Genomic DNA, 24,458 nt, shown 5'->3' on the forward strand with positions numbered 1-24,458 from the left:
ACCTTTCCACCAGCAGTGCACAAGCGTTCCAATTTCTCCACACCTCTCACCAATGCTTATTAGTTTCTGTAATTTATTTTATTTTACTTCATAACAGTCATCCTAGTGGGTATGAAGAGGTATCTCAATGTGGTTCTGCCTTGTATTTTCCCATTGATTATTATTGCTGAGCACCTTTTCATGTGGATATTGGCCATCTGTATATCTTCTTTGGAGGAATGCCTATTGAAGGCCTTTGTTTATTCTTTAACTGGATCAATTGTTTTTCTGTTGTAAAGAGCTAGATTATTTTTAAAACATCAACAAGAGAGAAAAGAGAAAAAAGTCATGCCTTAATGGAAAGCAGAAAAAAAGAAGACTGTTTTAAAGACTAAAGACAGGTAAGTCAACAGTGAGAGTGTAAAGACAAGAGGAAGAGGCATTAACTGATGGAACAAGGTCCCTGATTATGTATGCAAGGTATTCCTGATACAATTTACACACTTCTTCCTTTGAGATGGACAGAAAAGATAAGACTCTTAAAGAGAGTCTGAAGATACAGGAAAGGTATACTGACAGTGTTTTGTCTAATGACCTCATTTTTCTTCAGAATTTGGAGACTAACTCATAAGCTGAGCATTAAAGTGAAGTCGAGGCATACAGACTACAGCAAGTATTTGTAACACATGCTATGGAAAATTGGACAGGGACCTAACCAGATATATTCAGCAGCATTTTATCCAGATGAAGCAGTCTGCTGTCTTGTCCTCATCAAGACATTGTGAAGACATTATAGTTCTCACTGTCATCCTCATTATCATATTTTAAAAGGATGATCTGCAAATGAACAATTAAAAGAGGGTGCCTGGGTGGCTCAGTAGATTAAGCGTCTGCCTCTGGCTCAGGCCATCATCCCAGGGTCCTGAGATCGAATCCCACATAGGGCTCCCTGCTCAGTGGGAAGCCTGCTTCTCTCTCCCTCTGCCATTCTCCCTGCTTGTGCTCTGTGGCTCTATGTCTCTGTCAAATAAATAAATAAATAAAATCTTTAGAAAAGAGAGAGAGCGCAGCCAAGAATACTATACCCAGCTAGGCTTTCATTGAACATAGAAGGAGAGATAAAAAGTTTCCAGGACAAACAAAAACTGAAAGAACTGGCAAACACCAAACCAACTCTACAGGAAATACTGAAAGGGGTCTTCTAAGCAAAGAGAGAGCCTAAAAGTAGTAGCTCAGAAAGGAACAGAGACAATATAGAGTAACAGTCACCTTACAGGCAATACAATGGCACTAAATTCATATCTCTCAATAGTTACACTGAATGTTAATGAGCTAAATGCCCCAATCAAAAGACACAGGGTATCAGAATGGATAAAAAAACAAAACCCATCTATACGTTGCCTACAAGAAACTCATTTTAAGCCAGAAGACACCTCCAGATTTAAAGTGAGGGGTTGGAAAACAATTTACCATGCTAATGGACATCAAAAGAAAGCTGGGGTGACAATCCTTATATCAGATCAATTAGATTTTAAGCCAAAGACTATAATAAGAGATGAGGAAGGACACTATATCATACTCAAAGGCTCTGGCCAACAAGAAGATCTAACAATTGTAAATATCTATGCCCCCAACATGGGAGCAGCCAACTATATAAACCAATTAATAACAAAATCAAAGAAACACATTGACAATAATCCAATAATAGTAGGGGACTTTAACACTCCCCTCACTGAAATGGACAGATCATCCAAGCAAAAGATCAACAAGGAAATAAAGGCCTTAAATGACATACTGGACCAAATGGACATCACAGATATATTCAGAACATTCCACCCCAAAATAACAGAATACACATTCTTCTCTAGTGCCACATGGAACATTCTCCAGAATAGACCACATCCTGGGTCATAAATCAGGTCTCAACCAGTATCAAAAGATTGGGATCATTCCCTGCATATTTTCAGACCACAATGCTCTGAAGCTAGAACTCAATCACAAGAGGAAATTGGGAAAGAACCCAAATACATGGAGACTAAACAGCATCTTTCTGAAAAATGAGTGGGTCAACCAGGAAATTAATGAAGAATTGAAAAAAATTCATGGAAACAAATAATAATGAAAACACAATGGTTCAAAATCTGTGGGACACAACAAAGGCAGTCCTGAGAGGAAAATATACAGCAGTACAAGCCTTTCTCAAGAAACAAGAAAGGTCTCAAGTACACAACCTAAGCCTACACCTAAAGGAGCTGGAGAAAGAACAACAAAGAAAGCCTAAACACAGCAGGAGAAGAGAAATCATAAAGATCAGAGCAGAAATCAATGAAATAGAAACTAAAAAAAAAACCAATAGAACAAATCAATGAAACTAGGAGCTGGTTCTTTGAAAGAATTAATAAGATTGATAAACCCCTGGCCAGACTTATCAAAAAGAAGAGAAAGGACCCAAATAAATAAAATCATGAATGAAAGAGGAGAGATCATAACCAACACCAAAGAAATACAAACAATTATAAGAACATACTATTAGCAACTCTACGTCAACAAATTCGACAATCTAGAAGAAACAAATGCATTCCTAGAGACATATAAACTACCACAACTGAACCAGGAAGAAATAGAATACCTGAACAGACCCATAACCAGTAAGGATATTGAAACAGTCATCAAAAACCTCCAAACAAACAAAAGCCCTGGGCCAGATGGCTTCCCAGGGGAATTCTACCAAACATTTAAAGAAGAACTAATTCCTATTCTCCTGAAATGGTTCCAAAAAATAGAAATGGAAGGAAAACTTCCAAACTCATTTTATGAGGCTAGCATCACCCTGATCCCAAAACCAGACAAGGACCCCATAAAAAAAGAGAATTACCGACCAATATCCTTGATGAACACAGATGCAAAATTCTCACCAAAATACTAGCCAATAGGATCCAATAGTATGTTATAAGGATTATTCACCACGACCAAGTGGGATTTATTCCAGGATTGCAAGGTTGGTTCAACATCCGCCAATCAATCAATGTGATACAATACATTAATAAAAGAAAGAACAAGAACCATATGATATTCTCAATAGATGCCAAAAAAGCATTTGATCCCTTCCTGATTAAAACTCTTCAAACTGTACGGATAGAGGGCACATATCTCAATATTATCAAAGCCATCTATGAAAAACCCACTGCAAATATCATTCTCAATGGAGAAAAGGTGAAAGCTTTTCTGCTAAGGTCAGGAACACGGCAGGGATGTCCGTCATCACCACTGCTATTCAACATAGTACTAGAAGTCCTAGCCTCGGCAATCAGACAACAAAAAGAAATTAAAGGCATCCAAATCGGCAAAGAAGTCAAACTATCACTCTTTGCAGATTATATGATACTATATATGGAAAACCCAAAAGACTCGACTCCAAAACTGCTAGAACTTGTACAGGAATTCAGTAAAGTGTCAGGATATAAAGTCAATGCACGGAAATCAGTTGCATTTCTTTACACTAACAACAAGACAGAAGAAAGGGAAATTAAGGAGTTAATCCCATTTACAATTGCACCCAAAGCCATAAGATACCTAGGAATAAACCTAACCAAAGAGACAAAGAATCTATACTCAGAAAACTAAAGTACTCATGAAAGAAATTGAGGAAGACACAAAGAAATGGAAAAATGTTCCATGCTTATGGATTGGAAGAACAAATATTGTGAAAATGTCTATACTACCTAAAGCAATCTACACATTTAATGCAATCCCTATTAAAATCCCATCCAGTTTTTTCAAAGAAATAGAACAAATAACCCTAAAATTTATATGGAATCAGAAAAGACCTCACATAGCCAAAGGAATATTGAAAAAGAAAGCCAAAGTTGGTGGCATCACAATTTCAGACTTCAAGCTCTATTACAAAGCTGTCACCATCAAGACAGTATGGTACTGGCACAAAAACAGACACATAGATCAATGGAACAGGATAGAGATCCCAGAAATAGACCCTCAACTCTATGGTCAACTAATCTTGGACAAAGCAGGAAGGAATGTTCAATGGAAAAAAGACAGCCTCTTCAACAAATGGTGCTGGGAAAAATGGACAGTCACATGCAGAAAAATGAAATTGGACCATTTCCTTACACCACACATGAAAATAGACTCAAAATGGATGAAGGACCTCAATGTGAGAAAGGAATCCATCAAAATCCTTGAGGAGAACACAGGCAGCAACCTCTTTGACCTCAGCCGCAGCAACTTCTTCCTAGGAACATCACGAAAGGCAAGGGAAGCAAGGGCGAAAATGAACTATTGGGATTTCATCAAGATGAAAAGCTTTTGCACAGCAAAGGAAACAGGTAACAAAACCAAAAGACAACTGATAGAATGGGAGAAAATATTTCAAATGACATATCAGATAAAGGGCTAGTATCAAAAATCTATAAAGAGCTTAGCAAACTCAACACCCAAAGAACAAATAATCCAATCAAGAAATGGGCAGAAGACATGAACAGACATTTCTGCAAAGAAGACATCCAGATAGCCAACAGACACATGAAAAAATGCTCCACATCACTGAGTATCAGGGAAATACAAATCAAAACCACAATGAGATACCACCTCACACCAGTCAGAATGGCTAAAATTAACAAGTCAAGAAACGACAGATGCTGGTGAGGATGCTGAGAGAGGGGAACCCTCCTACACTTTTGGTGGGAATGCAAGTTGGTGCAACCACTCTGGAAAACAGTGTGGAGGTTCCTCATAAAACTAAAAATAGAGCTATCCCATGACCCAGAAATTGTACTACTGGGTATATACCCTAAAGATACAAACGTGGTGGGGCGCCTGGGTGGCTCAGTGGTTTGGGCTGCTGCCTTCGGCTCGGGTCATGATCTCAGGATCCTGGGATCGAGCCCCGCATCGGGCTCTCTGCTCCTAGGAAGCCTGCTTCCCTCTCTCTCTCTCTCTGCCTGCCTCTCTGCCTACTTGTGATCTCTGTCTGTCAAATAAATAAATAAAATCTTTAAAAAAAAAAAAAAGATACAAACGCGGTGTTCCAAAGGGGCACGTGCACCCGAATGTTTATAGCAGCAATGTCCACAATAGGCAAACTATGGAAAGAATCTAGATGTCCATCAACAGATGAATGGATAAAGAAGATGTGGTATATATATACAATGGAATACTATACAGTCATCAAAAGAAATGAAATCTTGTCATTTGCGATGACAGGGAAGGAACTAGAGGGTATTATGCTTAGCGAAATAAGTCAATCGGAGAAAGACAACCATCATATGATCTACCTGATATGAGGAAGTAGAGATGCAACATGGGGGGTTTGGGGGGTTAGAAAAGAAAAAAATGAAAGAAGATGGGATTGGGAGGGAGACAAACCATAAAAGACCCAATCTCAAAAAACGGACTGAGTGTTGCTGGGGGGTAGGGGGTTGGGAGAGGGTGGTGGGGATATGGACATTGGGGAGCGTAGTGCTGTGAAATGTGTAAACCTGGTGATTCACAGACCTGTACCCCTGGGGATAAAAATACATTGTACATTTATTAAAAAAAATTTAAATTTAATAAAAAAAATTTTTAAAAACTATCTGCATGAAAAAAAAGAAAAAAGAGAGCGAGAGAGAGAATAATTAAAAGACTTGCCCAAGGGGTATCTCGGTGGCTCAGCTGTTTAAGTGTCTGACTCTTGATTTCAACTCAGGTCATGATCTCATAGTCATGAGATCCAGCCCCTTGTCAGGCTCCATGCTCAGCTTCTCCCCCATCCTCTTACCGCTCTCCCCCACTTCCATGTGCTCACACACACTGAGAAAGAGACTTGCTCAAGATGGGACAGTTATTAAATGGTGAAACTTGGATTCAGTTCCAGTTAACTTTATTACATTACACTGTTTCCTAAGAAATGCTATAACAAACTGTTAACAGTTTTAAACTTAAATCTTCCTGTCCTAATCTAATTCCTTCTTCTGGAATAAAATCATAAAAATTATTATTTACAAATACACACTCACTAACAAACTAGTTTTCAGAAAGACTGTTTTAACTTAGTCCCATCAGCAATTTATGAGTATACATCCTTTTTCAAGAAAGATGGTGGGAGGGAGGGACAAAGGATGACTCCCCTGGTCAATGTTTTTCTCCCTGGAAAACACAGGAACACACATATAGCAGGTGTTGTTCTAATAATTAACCTGATTTTCCTTTTTGCTGAGAGTAACTCGTAAGAAGAGAATATTCTCATAGCACCTAACAGAGTGTTAGAGACAAGCCAGTGCACTCTGTAGTTCCCAATGGTCGAAGCTACGCTTTGCCTTTTTATCTCCCATTTTATAAGGAATCAGAAAACAAAGAGATGGGCGCCTGGGTGGCTCAGTGGTTAAGCCGCTGCCTTCGGCTCAGGTCATGATCTCAGGGTCCTGGGATCGAGTCCCGCATCGGGCTCTCTGCTCAGCAGGGAGCCTGCTTCCTCCTCTCTCTCTCTCTCTCTGCCTGCCTCTCTGCCTACTTGTGATTTCTCTCTGTCAAGTAAATAAATAAAATCTTTAAAAAAAAAAAAAAAAAAGAAAAAAAAAAAAGAAAACAAAGAGATAAAGGCCAAATAAGTCTCCTCAGTAAGACTCTAGTCAGACGTGACTTATGGCCAACATTAACTTTAAATGAGAGGAAATCAGAATGGGAGCTTGGCTCCTTCCTTTAAACCAGCAGCCTGACCAAGCCCTGCTTAACAACGGTGCTGCAACTGGCCAAGGAAGACAAGATCCAAGTTGTCTCCCAAGATCTTCTAGCAGTGAGGTGAAAACAGGAAGTTGCAGGAAAGACTTTTTCTTTAAAATTTTTATTAGAGGGCACCTGGGTGGCTCAGTGGGTTAAAGCCTCTGCCTTCAGCTCAGGTCATGATCCTAGCGTCCTAGGATCGAGCCCCACATCGGGCTCTCTGCTCAGCAGGGAGCCTGCTTCCTCCTCTCTCTCTGCCTACTTGTGATCTGTCTGTCAAATAAATAAATAAAATCTTTTTTAAAAAATAAAAAATAAATTTAAGTGATCACTATGCCTAATGTAGGGCTTGAACTCATGACCCTGAGATCAAGAGTTGCATGCTCCTCCAACCGAGCCAACCAGGCGCCTGTCACATTTTTCATTTCTAATACAGAAATTTAATATATCAGAAACTATGGTGACAAATTTATAGACGAACCAAATTTTTCAAACTTATATAAAGTTGATGAATTATCAGTATTGAAATATTGATCACTATTTTCAAACAGCTTTACCATTTCATTTCTCCCTTGAAAAGTGACATTTTGGAAGTGACTCTCATAAGTTATAATATGAAAGCAAAGGTTAATTTATATAAATTTAAAATCATATCCCACTTGATATTAAAAGAACAGCACATGACCTTCAAGTAGTTTAATTTTTATTACTTGCCTTATAATTTGAATGAAAATAAATGAACAGTATATTATTTTCCATTAGACTTCCGTTTTAAATTTGCAATCATTAGGGAAGGCTCTATGAAAGCAATCTTAGTCAGTCCCTAGGCAGGGAGAGTGATATGGATTCAGCAACCTTTTGATGAGTTTCCAGGTATCGATAATTCAGTAGGCACATTTCTAAGAAGGTGTCAGATTTTCTACTTGATAGACATTTCAGTCAACCTTTGGTAAAGTTTAGCTATAATGAGGTAGGTATTACTGGAATAGGAAATAGCTACAGTAAAACAAGATGAAGAGTTATCATAAACAAGGACAGAACAGAAAAATGATCCGAATCCATTTCTTATAGTGATAGTAGTTAGAATTACAGAGTCTAAGACAACACCTCAGAATTTAGATAAGTGAGCAGAGATTCTAATTATACATATATTTAAATATCATAACTATAAGATTAAGAGACTGGATTAGACAAATAAAATGATCTATGGACATATATTGCAAATCATTACCTGGAGTGGTCCTCAAGCTGAGGTCTCACCCTTCTGGAGGGAAGGAGTTCAGAAAAGGTGAGAGCGTTGTTTGGTAACATAATTGACTGAGAAGTGCTAATGGCACCAGGAATACCAAATACTCTGTAATGCCCAGATGAGTCCTGCACTGTGAAAGAATTGTTCACTCAGATACCAAGAGTACCCCCAAAGAAAAACAATGGATATACCAGGGCACTATACAGACTAGTTATACTGGAAAAAACTTATCTAGGATTAAAAAGGAATCAAGAGGGGCACCTGGGTGGCTCAGTGGGTTAAAGCCTCTGCCTTCGGCTCAGGCCATGATCTCAGGGTTCTGGGATCAAGCCCCGCATAGGGCTCTCTGCTTGGCAGGGAGCCTGCTTCTTCCTTTCTCTCTCTGCCTGCCTCTCTGCCTACTTGTGATCTCTGTCTGTCAAATAAATAAATAAAATCTTTAAAAAAAAAAAAAAGGAATCAAGAAAGCACAGATGAAACAATTTGCAAGATAATCTGGTTTTAAAATAGGGCCTGACAGGCCACTCTCCAGTACCTCTCTCTAGTAAGCATACCTCTTTAATGGATACAGGGCTCTACAGTAATTTTTATGAGCAGCTTGTCTGAATGAAAGAGAACAGGAAGGTTAAACTGCATCATCATCATTACTCTGTGCAGAGATGCATTAAAAAATAGAGGTCTTGTAATCCACTAATCTTAAAAAATATTAAAGGACTGTAAGGAGCTTTATAATTGAAATAGGGGGATTCAGAGAAAGCTTGGAATATGGATAAGAACACGGTGGGGAGGAAAGTGGATAATATCTCTGTTAAGTCAAATATTTCTGTTATATCATGTATAACATTTGAGTAAGTTGAGGTTTTTGCCTTAGTGGAGGGTCTGGAATTAATGAAGATAAAACTGTTTCATGCTATTGAGTCCCAGAATTGAACTTCTCCCATATCTTAAATCCCAGGAAAGCATCTAATGAAAGGTCTCTAATCAAAATGTTTAAATATGCTTGTCTAATAAAGAAACAGGCTGAGATAGTAAGATAAATTTCACAAATGGGGACAATAATCGTCAGGACCAAAAACAGACAGACTTATTGGAGGTTTAAATTCAGTCAGTATTTACTGAATTCACAGCATATCTTCATTGCTTTCATAGCATAATGTAGTCAAATGTATAAGAATACAAACTCTGGTGCTAGAATGTCCATGTTCAACTCTTGGCTTTACCACAGACTAGCTGTGTGATCTTATACAAGTTGTCTCTTGTTCCTATGCTAATACTTTTTGTGTCTGTGTTCATAAGGGATATTGATCTGTGGTTTTCTTCTCTTCTGATGTCTTTAATATCATGGTATTGTGACCTCATAAAATAAGTTGGGAAGGATTCCCTCCTTCTCAACTTCCTGAGATTGTGTATTATTTTTTACTTAAATATCTGATAGAATTCACCACTTATGCCATCACTGTCTAGACTTCTCTCTGTGCTAAGACTTTAATTTACAAATTTACTGCTTGACTTGATAAAGGTCTATTTAGCTTTTCTGTTTATTTTTGAGTCACTTTTAATATTTGTATTTTTCCAGGAATCTGTCCACTTTACCTAAGTCATCTAATTTGTTGGGATATAGATCTTCATAAAATTTGCTTAAAATTCATTGGTTTCTAAAAGGGTTGTAGTGATGCTCCCTCTTAATTCTTGATTTTGGTAGTTTTTTTCTATTTTCAGACTGGCTAAGTGTGTTATCAATTTTATCTTTTCAAAGAAACAACAAAGGGTTTTTCTTTATCATTTTTCATTAATTTTTATTTTAAGCAAATTTTTATATTTATTAAAGTATTGCTTGAACATTGTTTTAGAAGCTAACTAGTAACATGAACTTCATAACAAAAAATAATAGTTCCATTACTACTTCATTTCCAATTCTCCTGTCTTGAGTTAACCATCTCAGTTATCTGTTTCTTCTGGTATTTAACTTCAGTATTTCTAGATTATAGGCTTATACCATTATTTGACTTATTTTGTGATCTTAAGACACTATCTACTGATTTCTGATGCATGATAAATTTGTTCCTTGACATGATCATGCTCCCTATTCCTTCCTTCCCCCAACCAGTTCTCCTTTCCCTATCTTCTCTATTTATTTATGTTAAAATTTTTGGTAAAACAATCGTTTCATTATTGTAACCATATAACTATTGTTTGAGTTGAGCCACAAAATACACTCTGATTTTACATCTTTTCTTACACAACTTTTTTCCCCATAAATTAATAGTTACCTCAACTCCTTGTTGGCTTTTCTATGTAGCTATTACTAAATCTACTCTTAAGATATTACTAAACCTTCTCTTAGTGTGGTTAAACACATCAGATAACGTCATCACTCCACTGGTCCCAGGAACAATCATCTTGGAGAAGTCCATGATCCTGCTCCAGTTCATACTCTTCCCACCCTCCACCAAAGTTTTACTGACATATAATTGAATAGTCTGTATTTAAAGAATACAGCTTCTATTCTATATGGCTGTCACCTGAAACCTCCTTCACCATCAATCTGGGAGTCTCACTGGCATCTCATGGTGATGGATCAATCTCTTGTGTCTTTTATCTATGTTTTCAGGTTTTTTGGTTTATTTGTTCATTGAATAAACCACCCAGTAACTTCTTAAGAAAGGAGGAAAAAATTGTTTAGCAACTTTGAATACCTTTCTATACCATATGTGAAGTATAATTGAGCAATGAATAGAATCTTAAATTGAAAATATTTTCTCACATTATTTGAAGACATCATTCCACTGCTTTCTCATTTTAAGTGTTGTGACACTGATTCTTGTTTTGTTTTGTTTTTAAATTGTGGCCATTTTTTTCTTTTGTCTCTCCCTTTCTGGAAGTTTTCAGAATATCCTTCTTACTTTTTATTGTTTTAAAATTTCAAAATGATGTTCCTTGGTATGAGGTCTATTTGTTTCATAGTACTCAGTAAGCCACTGAGTTCTGGAACAGTTTTCTTGATTATTTCTTAAATATATCCTCCCCTCCATTTTTTCTGTCCCCTTTTTCTAGTACTTATATTAGTCAGATGTTGGACATCACTAGTTATTGTCTCAAACTGTAAAAGGTGTGAAATTTTACCCTACTCTAGGGTAAGAGGTTAGCCTGGAATGTTTTATGGATATAGGCAGAAGACATGAGACTCCTGGGTCAGAGACAAGGGACTTTATTAGTCAAGGCAGCATGAGCTTCTTCATGTTTGTGCCAGTTCTCTTTGCTTCCCAAGTCCCGTGGGGACAATGCAGGGGCAGGCCTAGGCAGATACTATCTGTGCAAGTAATAAATTTATGTAACAGAATAGGAAATCCCCAGATCAGAAAATCCTAAGCTTTTTTATAAGATGATGCAACAAATCTGTACAATTTTTACCCTAGAGGGAAATACTATCTTTATCATACTGCAGAGCAAACAAATCTGTCCTTTGCTCCTGAGAGAGTCACTAACTCTTTTCCCAAGTATGTTCACTATACAAACACCTTTGACAAGAGAATACGGAACAAAAGCCTATCAGTGTCTCTGCTCACAAGATGTATAGAAATGTGAGACTCATATAGAACTATCTACCAAGAGCTATTCCTCCAATTTTCTTATACTTTTTCTCCAATTTCCCTTTTGCCTTTTTCTTACCTTTTGAGAGGTTTCCTCAATTTTGCTCCCAAAACTTTCTAGTGAAATTATTTTTACTCTCAGAGTTTTAATTTCCAAGAGCTCTTCCTCATTTTCTGAGTAAGCATTCTATTTCATAATTAAAACAGCTTTTCATTTCCTTCTAAGGTGGTGATAGTATTATTAAATCTTCTTCTGTCCCATTTGCTTATTTCAATCTTTGCCTTTCAAAATAAGGACATTCTTCAACAATCTGCTGATTCTTAGTTGTATATTCAAAGTTAGAATGAAAAGATAAAACATCAATCTTGCATTAGCAGCACTTATCAACCACTGGGCCTACCAGTGAGATAAAGCAGTGGGACTTGGGTATTAAACTGGGGTCCTGCAAATGTTAAAATGTAAATTATTTTTCTACTAGACTAATATATTCAGGAAGGAATTCTCCAACCTTCTACCTGATAGCATATAAGCCTAGATGTTAGTGTTCTAAGAACTAAATAGGAAGAGGTCATTGGGAGTTCCTTTTTGCACCCAATCTGGTGTGTGCCTTTCCAGGGTTCTACAGTACAAACTGCCTTGCTTTTACAGTTCTCCCCCATGATGGAAGTTAGGGCTCAGGTTTTCACTCTGCTAAGTTGGTTATCATTTATTCAACTACATTTCTTCTTCCAATTTTTACTGCCTCTTATCTGCTCTTCTCTCCTCTAACATTTTCTTTGTCTTTTGGAGTTTATATATTTTTTATGACTTTTTTACTGTCACTTTAGTAGAGTTTTTCAGGAAGGAGAATAAACATTTATATTCAGCTGGCCATGTTATATAAACATAGCTCATAAACATATTTACAAATGTTCATACAAATTACTATGTTGTCCTTGATTTGTGCCAACGTACACTCCTCTACAGTAGTGTGATTGCTTTGTCATTACTGAGTATTACCACTATACACGTCTTTGCTAACCTAAGAGATTTTTTAAAGTAGTACTTATGGTTGAAATGAACAGTTCTTAGATTATTAATGAATATTAACATGTTTTCATCAGTTTACTAGCCATTTTTATTTCAAATTCTGAGGTATATCTGTATAAGTTCTTTGCTCCTTTCCTATTAGAGTGTTGGGTTTTTTTCATTATCATTTTGTAAAAGTGATATTTAAAGATGTTAATTCTCTGAGGAAAGTATTTTTCCACCTTGATATCTGCCTTTTCATTTTAATGTACATTATTTTTACAGTTTGGAAATTCAAATACGTCAATTTTCCTTTATAGTTTTTCCATGCCTAGAAAGTCCTTATCTACAAATATTTACCAATATGCTTTCTCATGAATTTGATATTTTCCATTTTTATTGATCTATAATCCAATTAGAATTTACTTTTTCCATGTGTTATAAAGAATCTAGTCCTCCCCCCCAAAATGCTTAATGAATTGTCCTAGCATTATTTATTAAATAGTTCTTTAATTTCCCACTGATCTGTGATATGACTTTCATCATTTGTATAATCCACACATATCCTGAGGTTTCTAGGATAGAAAGATGATCTATGAATTCTGCACATAAGACTTACTTACATTTTTGTATTAGTGTCATTTTGTAAAACTAAACAGCACAGACCTAGATATTTTATTCATTCATTCATTCATTCATTCATTCATTTAGTGCAAGGGGCAGGTCAGAGGGAAAGAGAGAACCTCAAGAGGCTCCAGACCCAGCATGGAGCACAACACAGGGCTGGATCTCATGACCCTGAGCTTACGACCTGAGCTGAAATCAAGAGTTGGATGCTTAACCAACAGAGCCACCCAGGCACCTCCAGGCCTAGATATTTTAATATCTGCCAGGGCTAATTAAAATTGATTCTTCACACAAAGCTTTAAAAAATAAAATACATGCCTAACTAGATGAGACTTTTTAAAAAAGTGTTATAACTACACATATTCATTCATTACTGACCTTTTCATTTTTCAGTACATTTCTAAAAAATTTCACATCAAAGAAAACTTAAGTAACATCTGTATTTGAGACTATTCTAATATACATTCCTAACTATAAACAAATTTCTCCTATGAAAAAAATTTGTGTCTGTTTTTTAAATCTCTACTTGTTATTATTTTATTACTCAATAAACTCCACATGATGCTAATCAACTTATGTTTACAAATTAAAGTGATATGAAATGAACCTACTTTTAATTCTTAAAGAAAATGTTCTGGGGCACCTGGGTGGCTCAGTGGGTTAAGGCATCTGCCTTTGGCTCGGGTCATGATCTCAGGGTCCTGGGATGGAGCCCCGCATCAGGCCCTCTGCTCAGTGAGGAGCCTGCTCCCCCCCCCGCCCCGCCTACTTGTGATCTCTGTCTGTGAAATAAATAAATAAAATCTTAAAAAAAAAGAAAATGTTTTGACATGTCTAGATGCGACTCTTTTTACAAAGAAAAAATACCAACTTTCCATAAAAGTACCATAGTAGAGTCACATACTTCAAACCTTAATCTTAAATTTAAGCCATGTTTAAAGTGGCTTAATTTTAAAATTAAATTCTGTGATATAAATATAAAATCATTTCTATGGAAAAATAATCCACTTCCTTCTGTATTTGTTTTAGTAACATAGTTCCATACCAGCTTTCCTAGTAAGCAGATTAAGAGAAAAAATAATCACCTTTATTTCTTTTAAGATTTTATTTATTTATTTGAAAGAGACTGAGAAAAACAGAGTAAAAAAAAAAAAAAGAGAGAGAGAGAGAGAGAGAGACTGAGCAGGGCAGAGAGGAAAAGGGAGAGGGAGAAACAGGGAGCAGGCAGCCCAATTCAAGACTCTGTCCCAGGACCCTGAGATCATGACCTGAGCCAAAAACAGATGCTGAACCGACTGAGCCACCCAGGCTCCCCAAATAATCACTTTTTTAAAGAGAAATTATCAATAGAAGCATGCAAGGTTAGCCAAACTACTTTCTTTGTATGGTTTTTCTATTTCTTCATAGTATTTTAAGTCCTAACAAACTTCATAAATCCTTAAAATGATTAGCTGTAATTTCCTATATAGTAATGTCCCTTGTATCAGTAAATGAAATGTATACTTTTCTAAGATTTGTACTTTTTAAATTTCATAATAGGGCACTAGATTGCCTAAATTGTTAATATAACAAATCCTACAATTTGCATATGTACTCAAAAATGCTTGAGTAATACTACCATTGTTGGCTATGAAAGGAACCTGAAAATCAGAAATAGGTTTGTCAACAAGCTCTTAGTGACCTTTGGAGATCCCTTAACTCTCTTAGCTTCTTGCTTGTCAAAGATCCTAAAGTTCAACAATCAATAGTTACCATACTTGTCCAATGTCTACTATGTGTCAGACGCTGCATTTAAATGTACTTCCCAGTGAAAATACTAGAAAAATTCACAAACATTTGGGAAGAATTTATATAACTTTAGCTTACAGGACTCAAAGAGAAAGAAATATGGGGGAAAGGGGCAAGAAAGAAAAGTGAGAAAGTCAGCAAGAAGGATAAAAAAGACAGAGGAGGGGGGCACCTGGGTGGCTCAGTGGATTAAGCCTCAGGTCATGATCTCATGATCTCAGGGTCCTGGGATCGAGCCCCACATCGGGCTCTCTGCTCAGCAGGGAGCCCGCTTCCTCCTCTCTCTTTCTCTCTGCTTGCCTCTCTGCCTACTTGTGATCTTTGTCTGTCAAATAAATAAATAAAATCTTAAAAAAAAAAAAAAAAGACAGAGGAGGAATGACACCAAATAAGGAGCTGGTCTTTGCCTTTGTCAATCTTGATTTCGTCCTCTAACATTGCTAGAGCCCTGCAACCATGCGCAGAGGTAGTATATTCAGTATTAACAGATGTACTGTGCACACCAGCCATCTCCGTGAGTTCCAGAAGAGACTGACACCGAACCTAAACAACATTATATAACAGTTGGTACACTCTGAATCTCCCAGTGTTGTGAGCCATATCAACTACCCCCTTATTACCTAAACTGTGATTCCATCATCACAGGAAGGATTGGAAGAGGGAGAAAATCAAGAATGTTGAGTGCCTAGATTAAACTTTCTATCATTCGTCAAGAGGAAAGAAAGGAAAAAGGTTAGTTGATAAGAAAGTCATCCCCATTTATAAGAAAATATAAAAATATATGTATTTGCTCTACCAAATTGTGACTTCTAAAAATCCCATACAACTGTATCAACTACGCTAAGGAACATTCACATTGTTTCCAATATGCTGTGGCCACAAGTAAGGCTGCTATAAATATTACTGTACTGAGATTCTTGTATATTTGTACTTTAATTCATCTACTAGCAGTACAGGCTAGATTCTCATGAGTGAAACCATTAGGTTGAAGGGTGTATGGAATATATTAAATGTGAAGCAATGTTAAAGATGACTTTCTAAAAAGGAAGAAATTATTCAGATACCTAGCAACAAGACATACATGTACCTTTTTCCTAGCATCTCTGCCAAAAATTGATGATTTTAATTTTTAAAATATCTTTGAGATATAATTCAGATACTATAAAATTCATCCTTTTAAAGTGTACAATTCAATAGTGTTAGTATATTCACAGAACTATGCAATGATCACCAGTAAGTTTAGTACATCTTTGTAACTTCATGAAAAGAAACCCCGTACTCATTCAGAAGTCAATCCCCATTTCTCCACCTTCTTCCAGTGCAAGGCAACCACTAATCTACTTTCTCTTTGTATAGATTTGCCTATTCTTGATATTTTGTACAAATGGAACCATACAATATGTGGTGTTCTGGGACTGGCTTCATTTACTTCACATTTTCAAGGTTCATCCACATTGTAGCACGTATCAGTACTTCATTTCCTTTTATCATTAAATAATATTCCTCTGTATGGGTACACTGTGTTTTATTTATCCATTTATCAGTTGAACATTTGGGTTGTTTCCAATTATTGGCCATTATAAATAATGTTGCTATGATCATTCATGTACAAGTTCTTAAGTGGATGTGTGTTTTTATAAACCTAGGTGGAATCAGTAGGTCATATGGTAACTCTATGTTTAAACCCTTTAAGGAACTGCCAGACTGTCTTCCAAAGTGTAATTTTAATTTTTGCCAGTTTGAAGGGCATAAAATAGTTTCACCATTATAATGTGCACTTACTTATAATGTGTACTCCCTTACTGAGTTTGAGACTCTTTTCTTTCATTCATTGGTAATTTAGGTTTGTTTTTCTTTAGCTGCTTTTCATCTCTTTGGTCTTTTTTTTTCTGAGTTACTTTTTTTGCTCCTTATAAACTTCCAAGAGTTCTGTGTATATTTTAGATATTAACTAATTAACTATTAACTAATTAACTAATTAACTTCTTCATAAATATTTTGTCTTGATTTAAATTAAACATTAGTGTTTTAATGTTGTGGTATCTTTTGTATAAAATATTCCAATTTTTGGAAGTAAACTTATCTTCTGGGTTTTTGTGTTTATTAAAACGTTCTATCTTACTTCCAGATTATAAATGCAGCTACTGAAATTTTCTTCAAAAATTTTTATTTATTTTACTTTAAGTCTTTACGGAAAATCTGTATCATATACAGAATGAAATAAAAACTTAACCATTTTTCTACTGAAATGATATATCACCTTATTCATATATTAAGTGATCTAATATAATGAATTTTTTCTCTGGATTCTCTATTCTCATGTTTTTCAAGCCTAGGTCAGTACTACTTGTTGCTTTTAAAATCAATTCAGTAGGCTTTATTTGGGCATTTAAAAAAATATAAAATAAAGGAAAAAAACAGTACATATCATATATAACATGGGTAAGTCTTTCATGAAACTTTTTTTTTTAAGATCTCATTTATTTATTTATTTCTTATTCTCACGTGTGGTGACACGGCCTTAGGGAGGGAGTGAGGGAAAGAATTTCAAGTAGACTCCAAGCAGAGTACAGAACCCAACACGGGGTGATCTCTTGACCCTGAGATCATGATCTGAGCCAAACCAGAAGTTGGATGCTCAACCTGACTGAGCCACCCAGGCACCCCTTGATTTCTGTTTTTTTAACACAAACATATAAACACATAGATCAAAGATCATAATGCATGTAAAATGTATTTCTTATTGTGAATTATAAGAAATAAAATCTGAAATCCATTCTTCCATTATATTCCATTAATCCATTTGTCCATTCCTTTGTACCAATAGACAAATATGTCTGTTCCTTTGCTCATATGTATCTAATTCTAGTGGCTGTGTTCCGATGCATGGTAAAGCAGGTGCATCTCCCTTTTTAGCTACTACTGGATATTTCTTCTTCCATATGAACTACGTGGTCAATTTTTTCCTACCATTAACAAGATTTTTTTGCTTCTACTCTAATTAGAATTGCTGATTTGGAAGAAATTATACTTTTATGATACTAAGTTCCCTGCTGCCCATCAAGTATTTAGTATGTCTATTTATGAGACATAGTATGTTTCTGTAATTCTTATTACATAAGTCATATGGTTTACTTGTTAAATTTACTCCTAAGTATTTCATAGTTCTTGTCATTGTTGTGAAAGAAAAAATTCCCCATTTCCATCTGTGTGCTTACTGCAAATACAGAGAAACTTTCAGTTTTATTTATCTTATATCTAGCTATCTTACCAGATTCTTTTATTAATTCTATTGTTTATAACTTAAGTCTCTCCTGTTACCTAACCGTATTGCAAGGACCCCTAAAAATGGCAAATAGTTTGGCAGTATAAAATGGCAACATGAGAATCTTGCTTAGCTCCTGACTGTAAAATGCTATTTAAGTAACATATATAAGAAATTAGAGACCTATTCTTCTCTCTTCCATTTCTCAAGTTATTCCTCATGTTACAGTCTCTGATTCTCTTCTCTTGCAGCTTCTCAACTGTGCTACTAGTGAGAGGGTCTGGGTTCTGATGTCTGTGTAGTAGGGAAAAGAGTTGCTGCGGACTCTCAGTGTACCATTAAAAATACATATCCATACATTCGGGTATATGCATATGTGGCACAAGGTAAGATGCTGAAAGGAATAACAAGAAATCAAGAATGTCCAGAAAGACAATCAAACAAGAGATGAAAGACATATGAATAAATAATGTTATTTCAAATAGAAATGATACATGCTCCAAAGTCAGCATGAATCAAGAGTAGAGAAAAATAGTTACTTACAGTATAGAAACGGCAACAAGTAGAAATTACATATATATGACAATTATGCTATAATTTGGATATAGTATAAATTAAAAAGTTTTTGAGGGATTGGCTGAACTAATTTTAATTAGCACATGTACTACTATTTTCTTAGAGGAAAAGACTGCTTTCAAATGATTCACTTAAAAGTGAACTTCTAGGGGCGCCTGGGTGGCTCAGTGGGTTAAGCCCTGCCTTCGGCTCAGGTCATGATCTCAGGGTCCTGGGATCGAGCCCTGCATCCGGCTCTCTACTCAGCGGGAAGCCCGCTTCCTCCCTCTCTCTCTCTGCCTGCCTCTCTGCCTACTTGTGATCTCTGTCAAACAAATTAAATAAATCTTAAAAAAAAAAAAAAAGTGAACTTCTAGCAACTTAACTCCTATATTTCTTAGAGACCACTTGGACAGATGATAATAACATTCCCCAAATTGTAGTACTGTCAGGAAAAGGAAGTAACAAGAAGAATAAATAAGAGCCTGGTTTACAATTCCCTTTCCTGATTACCCCTTGAAAAGAGAATTAATTTTATTCAATAAAAATAAAAGGAAATAAATCCTTATCCTGCAAATTTCTTAAAAATAGAAATTTTATAATTTCACATAATATATAATTTTCATTATAATGTTATAATTCACTGTTAAAGTTAATATGGCTTCTTATATTGCCAAAAATATCATAACATAAATTTTTACCAGGGTCAAAAATTTTCATCTCTGAATTCACACAGTGTATAATAGCGAAATGCAGCTGTTAAATAAAGCATAGTTTACTGGTTCATTCGTGCTATAAAAATATGACTGACATTTCATCTGGTCAACCATCTTAAAGGTTAATTCTTGTTTCCTGTTTCAGATTTTATTTCAGGTGAACTGCTCTGGGCAGATTCTATTTACCTATTCCGAACAAACCACAAACTGTTTCATTGCTCACTCTTACTGTTAAGAACATATTGACTTGCTGCCTGCTCTGCTGTTTAATTCATTTATGCTGAGAGTCAGGCATGAAGACAGAATTTTAAATGTGACATTTGCAGGCTGTTAGGTCATTTAAGCTCTGACAACACTAGGGAATTCCTGACATATAAACTGGACCTGATTATCAAACACAGATAGGCTTCCCAAAGCAGCAAATTTCTGGTCATATTTTTTTTTGTTATTTCTCATAGAATTTAATATTAAATTCCAATGTCAATGAAAAGATCTATATAGCCAACATTTTAAAGTAAAAACCTGTTTCTCAAACCAGAACTTCTTCTAACCAAATCCGCTAAATGAAAATCTTTTTCGTTGACAAAGACATTGGAAAGAGTCATGATAATAATTAACAATCACCTAAAATTCTGACATATTCTGATATTTAAGGGCTTTTAATATTTTCTATAATCTATAGATTCTGAAAAATCTGACAGTTCTGAAGGCCATGACTCTTGTCAATAGAGCATTTAAATTCTCAGATTCTGGCCAGGGCAGAGCCGGACTTTATATATATATATATAAAATTTATATAAAATCTTAGTTTAGACTTAGTTTAAATATCTACCACATTGCCTTCTCTAAAATTACAGTTATGCAGAATGGATGATAGAGCCATTATAACTGGAAATGAAAAAAAAAAAAAAAAAAACCCTGCCCACATGACATTTAGAATTACACTTTACAAGAGTTGATAATGGGGTAGGGTGAAAGAAATAAGGAAAGGATTGTTTTCTTATTTTAGCTACTCAAAAAAATTACAAGAAATGACAATTTTTCAGCTTTTTTCCCTTGTCACTAACAAGTGCTGCAGTGGTTCAAATGAAAGTTTTCTGAAATTAAGTCTTGTTGTTAAGTAATGAACAAAAATAATTCTGATCTTACCCTGTGTTTTATATAAGTAAGAATTCCATGATGCACAGCAAGTAGCCTTTTAATACTTTGAGACTTTTAATACTTTGAGACTTCCAACTGTGATAGGTGGAGTCTAAAAAGGCATGGATGGCCTGGAATGCCTTTCAGCTATACCACATTGATTTTGAAAAACCTAACAAAGGCAATTACTTTTCAAAGATCAAAACTCTTGTTTCTTTCAAAAGAATAAAACGGGGGAAGCAAACCTGGTGTATTATCTGAGCTACAGGAAGTTGTTCAGCATATTTCAGTGGTTCCATTAGTTCCTCATTCATCCAGTCCTTCTCATATCTGAAAAAAAAAAAAGAATTTAAAAACACGCGGCTCAGGTAAATAGTATTTTTAAATATGGCAAATATTTAAATATGACCGATATGAAAACTATTAAAAATTCTATATTTAATGTTTCTGAAATAATCAGTATTTATCAAAATCTATGAAAAACCACCTATTGATAATTTTTACATGACATATCTCTAAGTACATTCAGAATGCCTCTAATTACTATGGAATAAGATTAGCTAATATCATCTAATATTCTCAGATCCTGTCTTTTAATCTGTGCCTTAAAATATTTAAGAATTCCCTGTTTATAGGCTGTACTTTTTAATACAGTATTTAAAGGTCTTCAAAACCTGGCTCCAACCACGTTCAACCTCCATCTCTAGCAACTCCTTCTCTATGTACCAGTCTATTGCTTCAGCCACATCCAACCACTGGCTGCCTGCCAGTGGGCCTTGCAGCGCCTTGCCTCTCTGATGCTCCCCATTCCGTTTCCTGTTGGGACCAACCACCAATTCCTTCTTTATTTACTCCTCTTTCAAACATAATGATTTAAATCTGTCTAGATAAATTTTTCACCTCCCTGAAGATAGAAATCGTGTCTTATTCTTTCTTGTATAACCAATGTTCACTATATAATACTCAATAAATGTTTGCTAAATGAATATATGAAAATGAAGACAACAATAACTGAGAGATGTTATATGAAAAATGTTTTCTTTAATATCTACATTTACAATGAGATGCAGCAATGGCATAATACAGAAAATACAGTACACAGTAAGTACACAGAGTATACAGTACACAGTCTAAGAATAAAATCTCCCCAAATGAAGAGAATTAGAAAAAAAATGTTTTTAAAAAATTATTGACCCTTTTTTGAAGTAGGAAATAACCATTAGATTTTAAAACAATACACCTAAACATATTTAAGCCTCTTTTACCCATCTTTTTCTGTAAATTACACAGGAACTTATTGATTTAAAAGTCAAATTTTAAAAACAGAAGCCTTAATTTGTCTTGAAAACTAACCAAACAAGACTGGCCTAAGTCTCTAGGGCTGCAATTAAGGAATGGGTTGATGAGAAATGTGGAAACTCTCCATAAAAAAGGCAGATAAACAAGGACAGGGGCACCTGGATGGCTCAGTGGGTTAAAGGCTCTGCCTTTAGCTCAGGTCATGATCCCAGGGTCCTGGGATCAAGCCCCACATCGGGCTCTCTGCTCAAGCAGGGAGGATAAGGATATTATCACATGGGATTAAGGCCTACGCCAGTGACCTCACTTAACCTTAATTACCTCTTTACATACCCTATTCTAACTCATATTCTGAGGTACTCTCTCAACATATGATTTGTGGAGGGGACACAGTTCAACCCATAACATATATGTAAAATAAAATTTACCATTTTAACCATTTTTAATATCCAGTGTAATTATTATGAACGATCATCACTGTCTATTCCAGAGCTTTTTTCATCTTTTAATACTGAAACTACCATTTAAACAGTAACCCTCTCTTCTCCCCACCTTTACCTCTGGCAACCACCATTCTGCTTTCTTTTACCTAGTTAAGAGGTTCTTTAAGCTCTTAAATCATCGGCAAAATTTTGTCCTTTTTTTTTTTTTTAAGGTTTTATTTATTATTTGACAGACAGAGATCAAAGTAGGCAGAGAGGCAGGCAGAGAGAGGAGGAAGCAAGCTCCCTGCTGAGCAGAGAACTCGATGCGGGACTCGATCCCAGGACCCTGAGATCATGACCTGAGTCAAACGCAACGGCTTAACCCACTGAGCCACCCAGGCGCCCCTAGACCTGAGCATAATTCCTAACTAAGACACCCAAGGTGCCCCTTGAGTGACGTTTTAAAAATGCCAAATGGTTAGCATGAAAAATTCCAGACACACTGTTATATTTTTTGTTGTTGTTGTTTTATTTGTTTTCTGAAACATATGAAAGTAAGTTGCAGATATCATGACAGTTACATCTAAACACATTAGCAAGCATCAACCAAGGGTAGGTTTGAAAATTTTCTTAATAACTACAGGACATTTTAAAAAAGCCACTCTAAGTATAATTCACAAGTAATCTTTGTATCACTTATCACTATGGACTTAGGGTTTTTTTGCTTATGTAGTGTTTTCATAATAAATTACAATTATTTCTCATTTTGAATTTCTTAAAAATGCCTATCATTTTCTTACTTTATATGTGCTAGAAGTGTGGTATCAAAGCTGATTTTCTTTCAATTTTAGTTATTTTCATTTTTAATGTATTTAAAATTTTAAACTTATTTTCATGTTTCGGCTTGGAGGCCTGCATGCCCTTTTAACCTTTTAACTTCTAATACTCAGACATAGGATATAGCTAAGTCAGTCGTTCTAGATCAATTCTCCCAGGCACACAGGACCCTTTTCAAACTGGAGACGAAGATCCCCTTTTATTTCAGAAAAGTTTATTATTTTAAATGTTATGTCTGTTCATTTTCCATTTGTTTTTCTAGTTTCAGTTCTTCAACTAAATATATTGAATTTTCTCTATCATTCTCTCTTTGATCCTTTCAGCTCTCTTATTTCAGTTTCATTTTCTTGACTCTTTTTCATTTCTCTTCTTTACGTCTCTTACTGAACTTCTGGTAATATCTATCTTCCCTTGGGTACCTTGTAATTTAGTTTTCATTTCTGAAATGATTTTTGTCTTTTTCTGTCGATTTCCTTCCAGAGTTCAATCAGCTCCTGTTTCATACATCTGTTGTTTGTCCATTTCAATTGTGAGTTTTGGAACTCCAATTCATAGTGTCCTTTCATAATGCAATTGCTTGTTTAATATAAGTTATGCATGTTTGAGTGTTGTGTTTCAGGTTTCTCACTTTATGGCTTTTCCTTTCTGTTTTTATTTTTCCTGTCATACTCTCTCTCTCTCCTTAACCCCCTGTGTGTGTGTGTGTGTGTGTGCTTATGTGTGTGTATGTTTAGAAGGTGTTATTTAAATTTTGTTTTCTTATAGCAATTTTGTGCAGATCCTGGCTTCTTTTTCTGTTGAAGATTATTTGTATTGGTTTTCTCCAGAATCAGCGATCGCAAGTTACCTTGTGATAAGAAGAGAGATCAGGTGGCTTATTAGGTTTCTCAGTTCAAGAGCACCCTCCTCTGTGGCTACAGTGAAGTGTAGATTACTTTAAAAATGGTACTTTTTGTGGTGGTTGTGGTGGTGGGAATAATTTGTCTTTTTAAAAACTTTATCTTATTTCCGGGATGCCTGGGTGGCTCAGTGGGTTAAGCCTCTGCCTTTGGCTCAGGTCATGATCTCAGGGTCCTGGGATGGAGCCCTGCATCCCTGCATCCGGCTCTCTGCTCAGCAGGGAGCCTGCTTCCCCCCCCTACCCACCACTCCCCTCCCCTGCCTCTCTGCCTACTTGTGGTCTCTGTCTGTCAAATAAATAAATACATAAATCTTTAAAAAAAACTATCTTATTTCCTTTGGACCCTTCTCTTCAGCTCTTT

At 35.7% G+C, this 24,458-nt stretch overlaps 1 protein-coding gene across 1 annotated transcript in view; it reads right to left on the reverse strand.

Moving 5' to 3' along the window:
- PIGK (phosphatidylinositol glycan anchor biosynthesis class K) overlaps window positions 1-24,458 on the reverse strand; it is a 125,447-nt gene that overhangs the window by 26,225 nt on the left and 74,764 nt on the right. Inside the window, exon 10 of the mRNA XM_004758167.3 lies at window positions 20,881-20,965. Coding sequence (XP_004758224.1) covers window positions 20,881-20,965 — 85 coding nt within the window. The remainder of the gene's footprint in view (window positions 1-20,880; window positions 20,966-24,458) is intronic.

Source organism: Mustela putorius, unplaced genomic scaffold (assembly GCF_011764305.1).
Source record: "Mustela putorius furo isolate JIRA1106 unplaced genomic scaffold, ASM1176430v1.1 tig00003853_pilon_pilon_pilon, whole genome shotgun sequence".
NCBI lineage: Eukaryota > Metazoa > Chordata > Mammalia > Carnivora > Mustelidae > Mustela > Mustela putorius.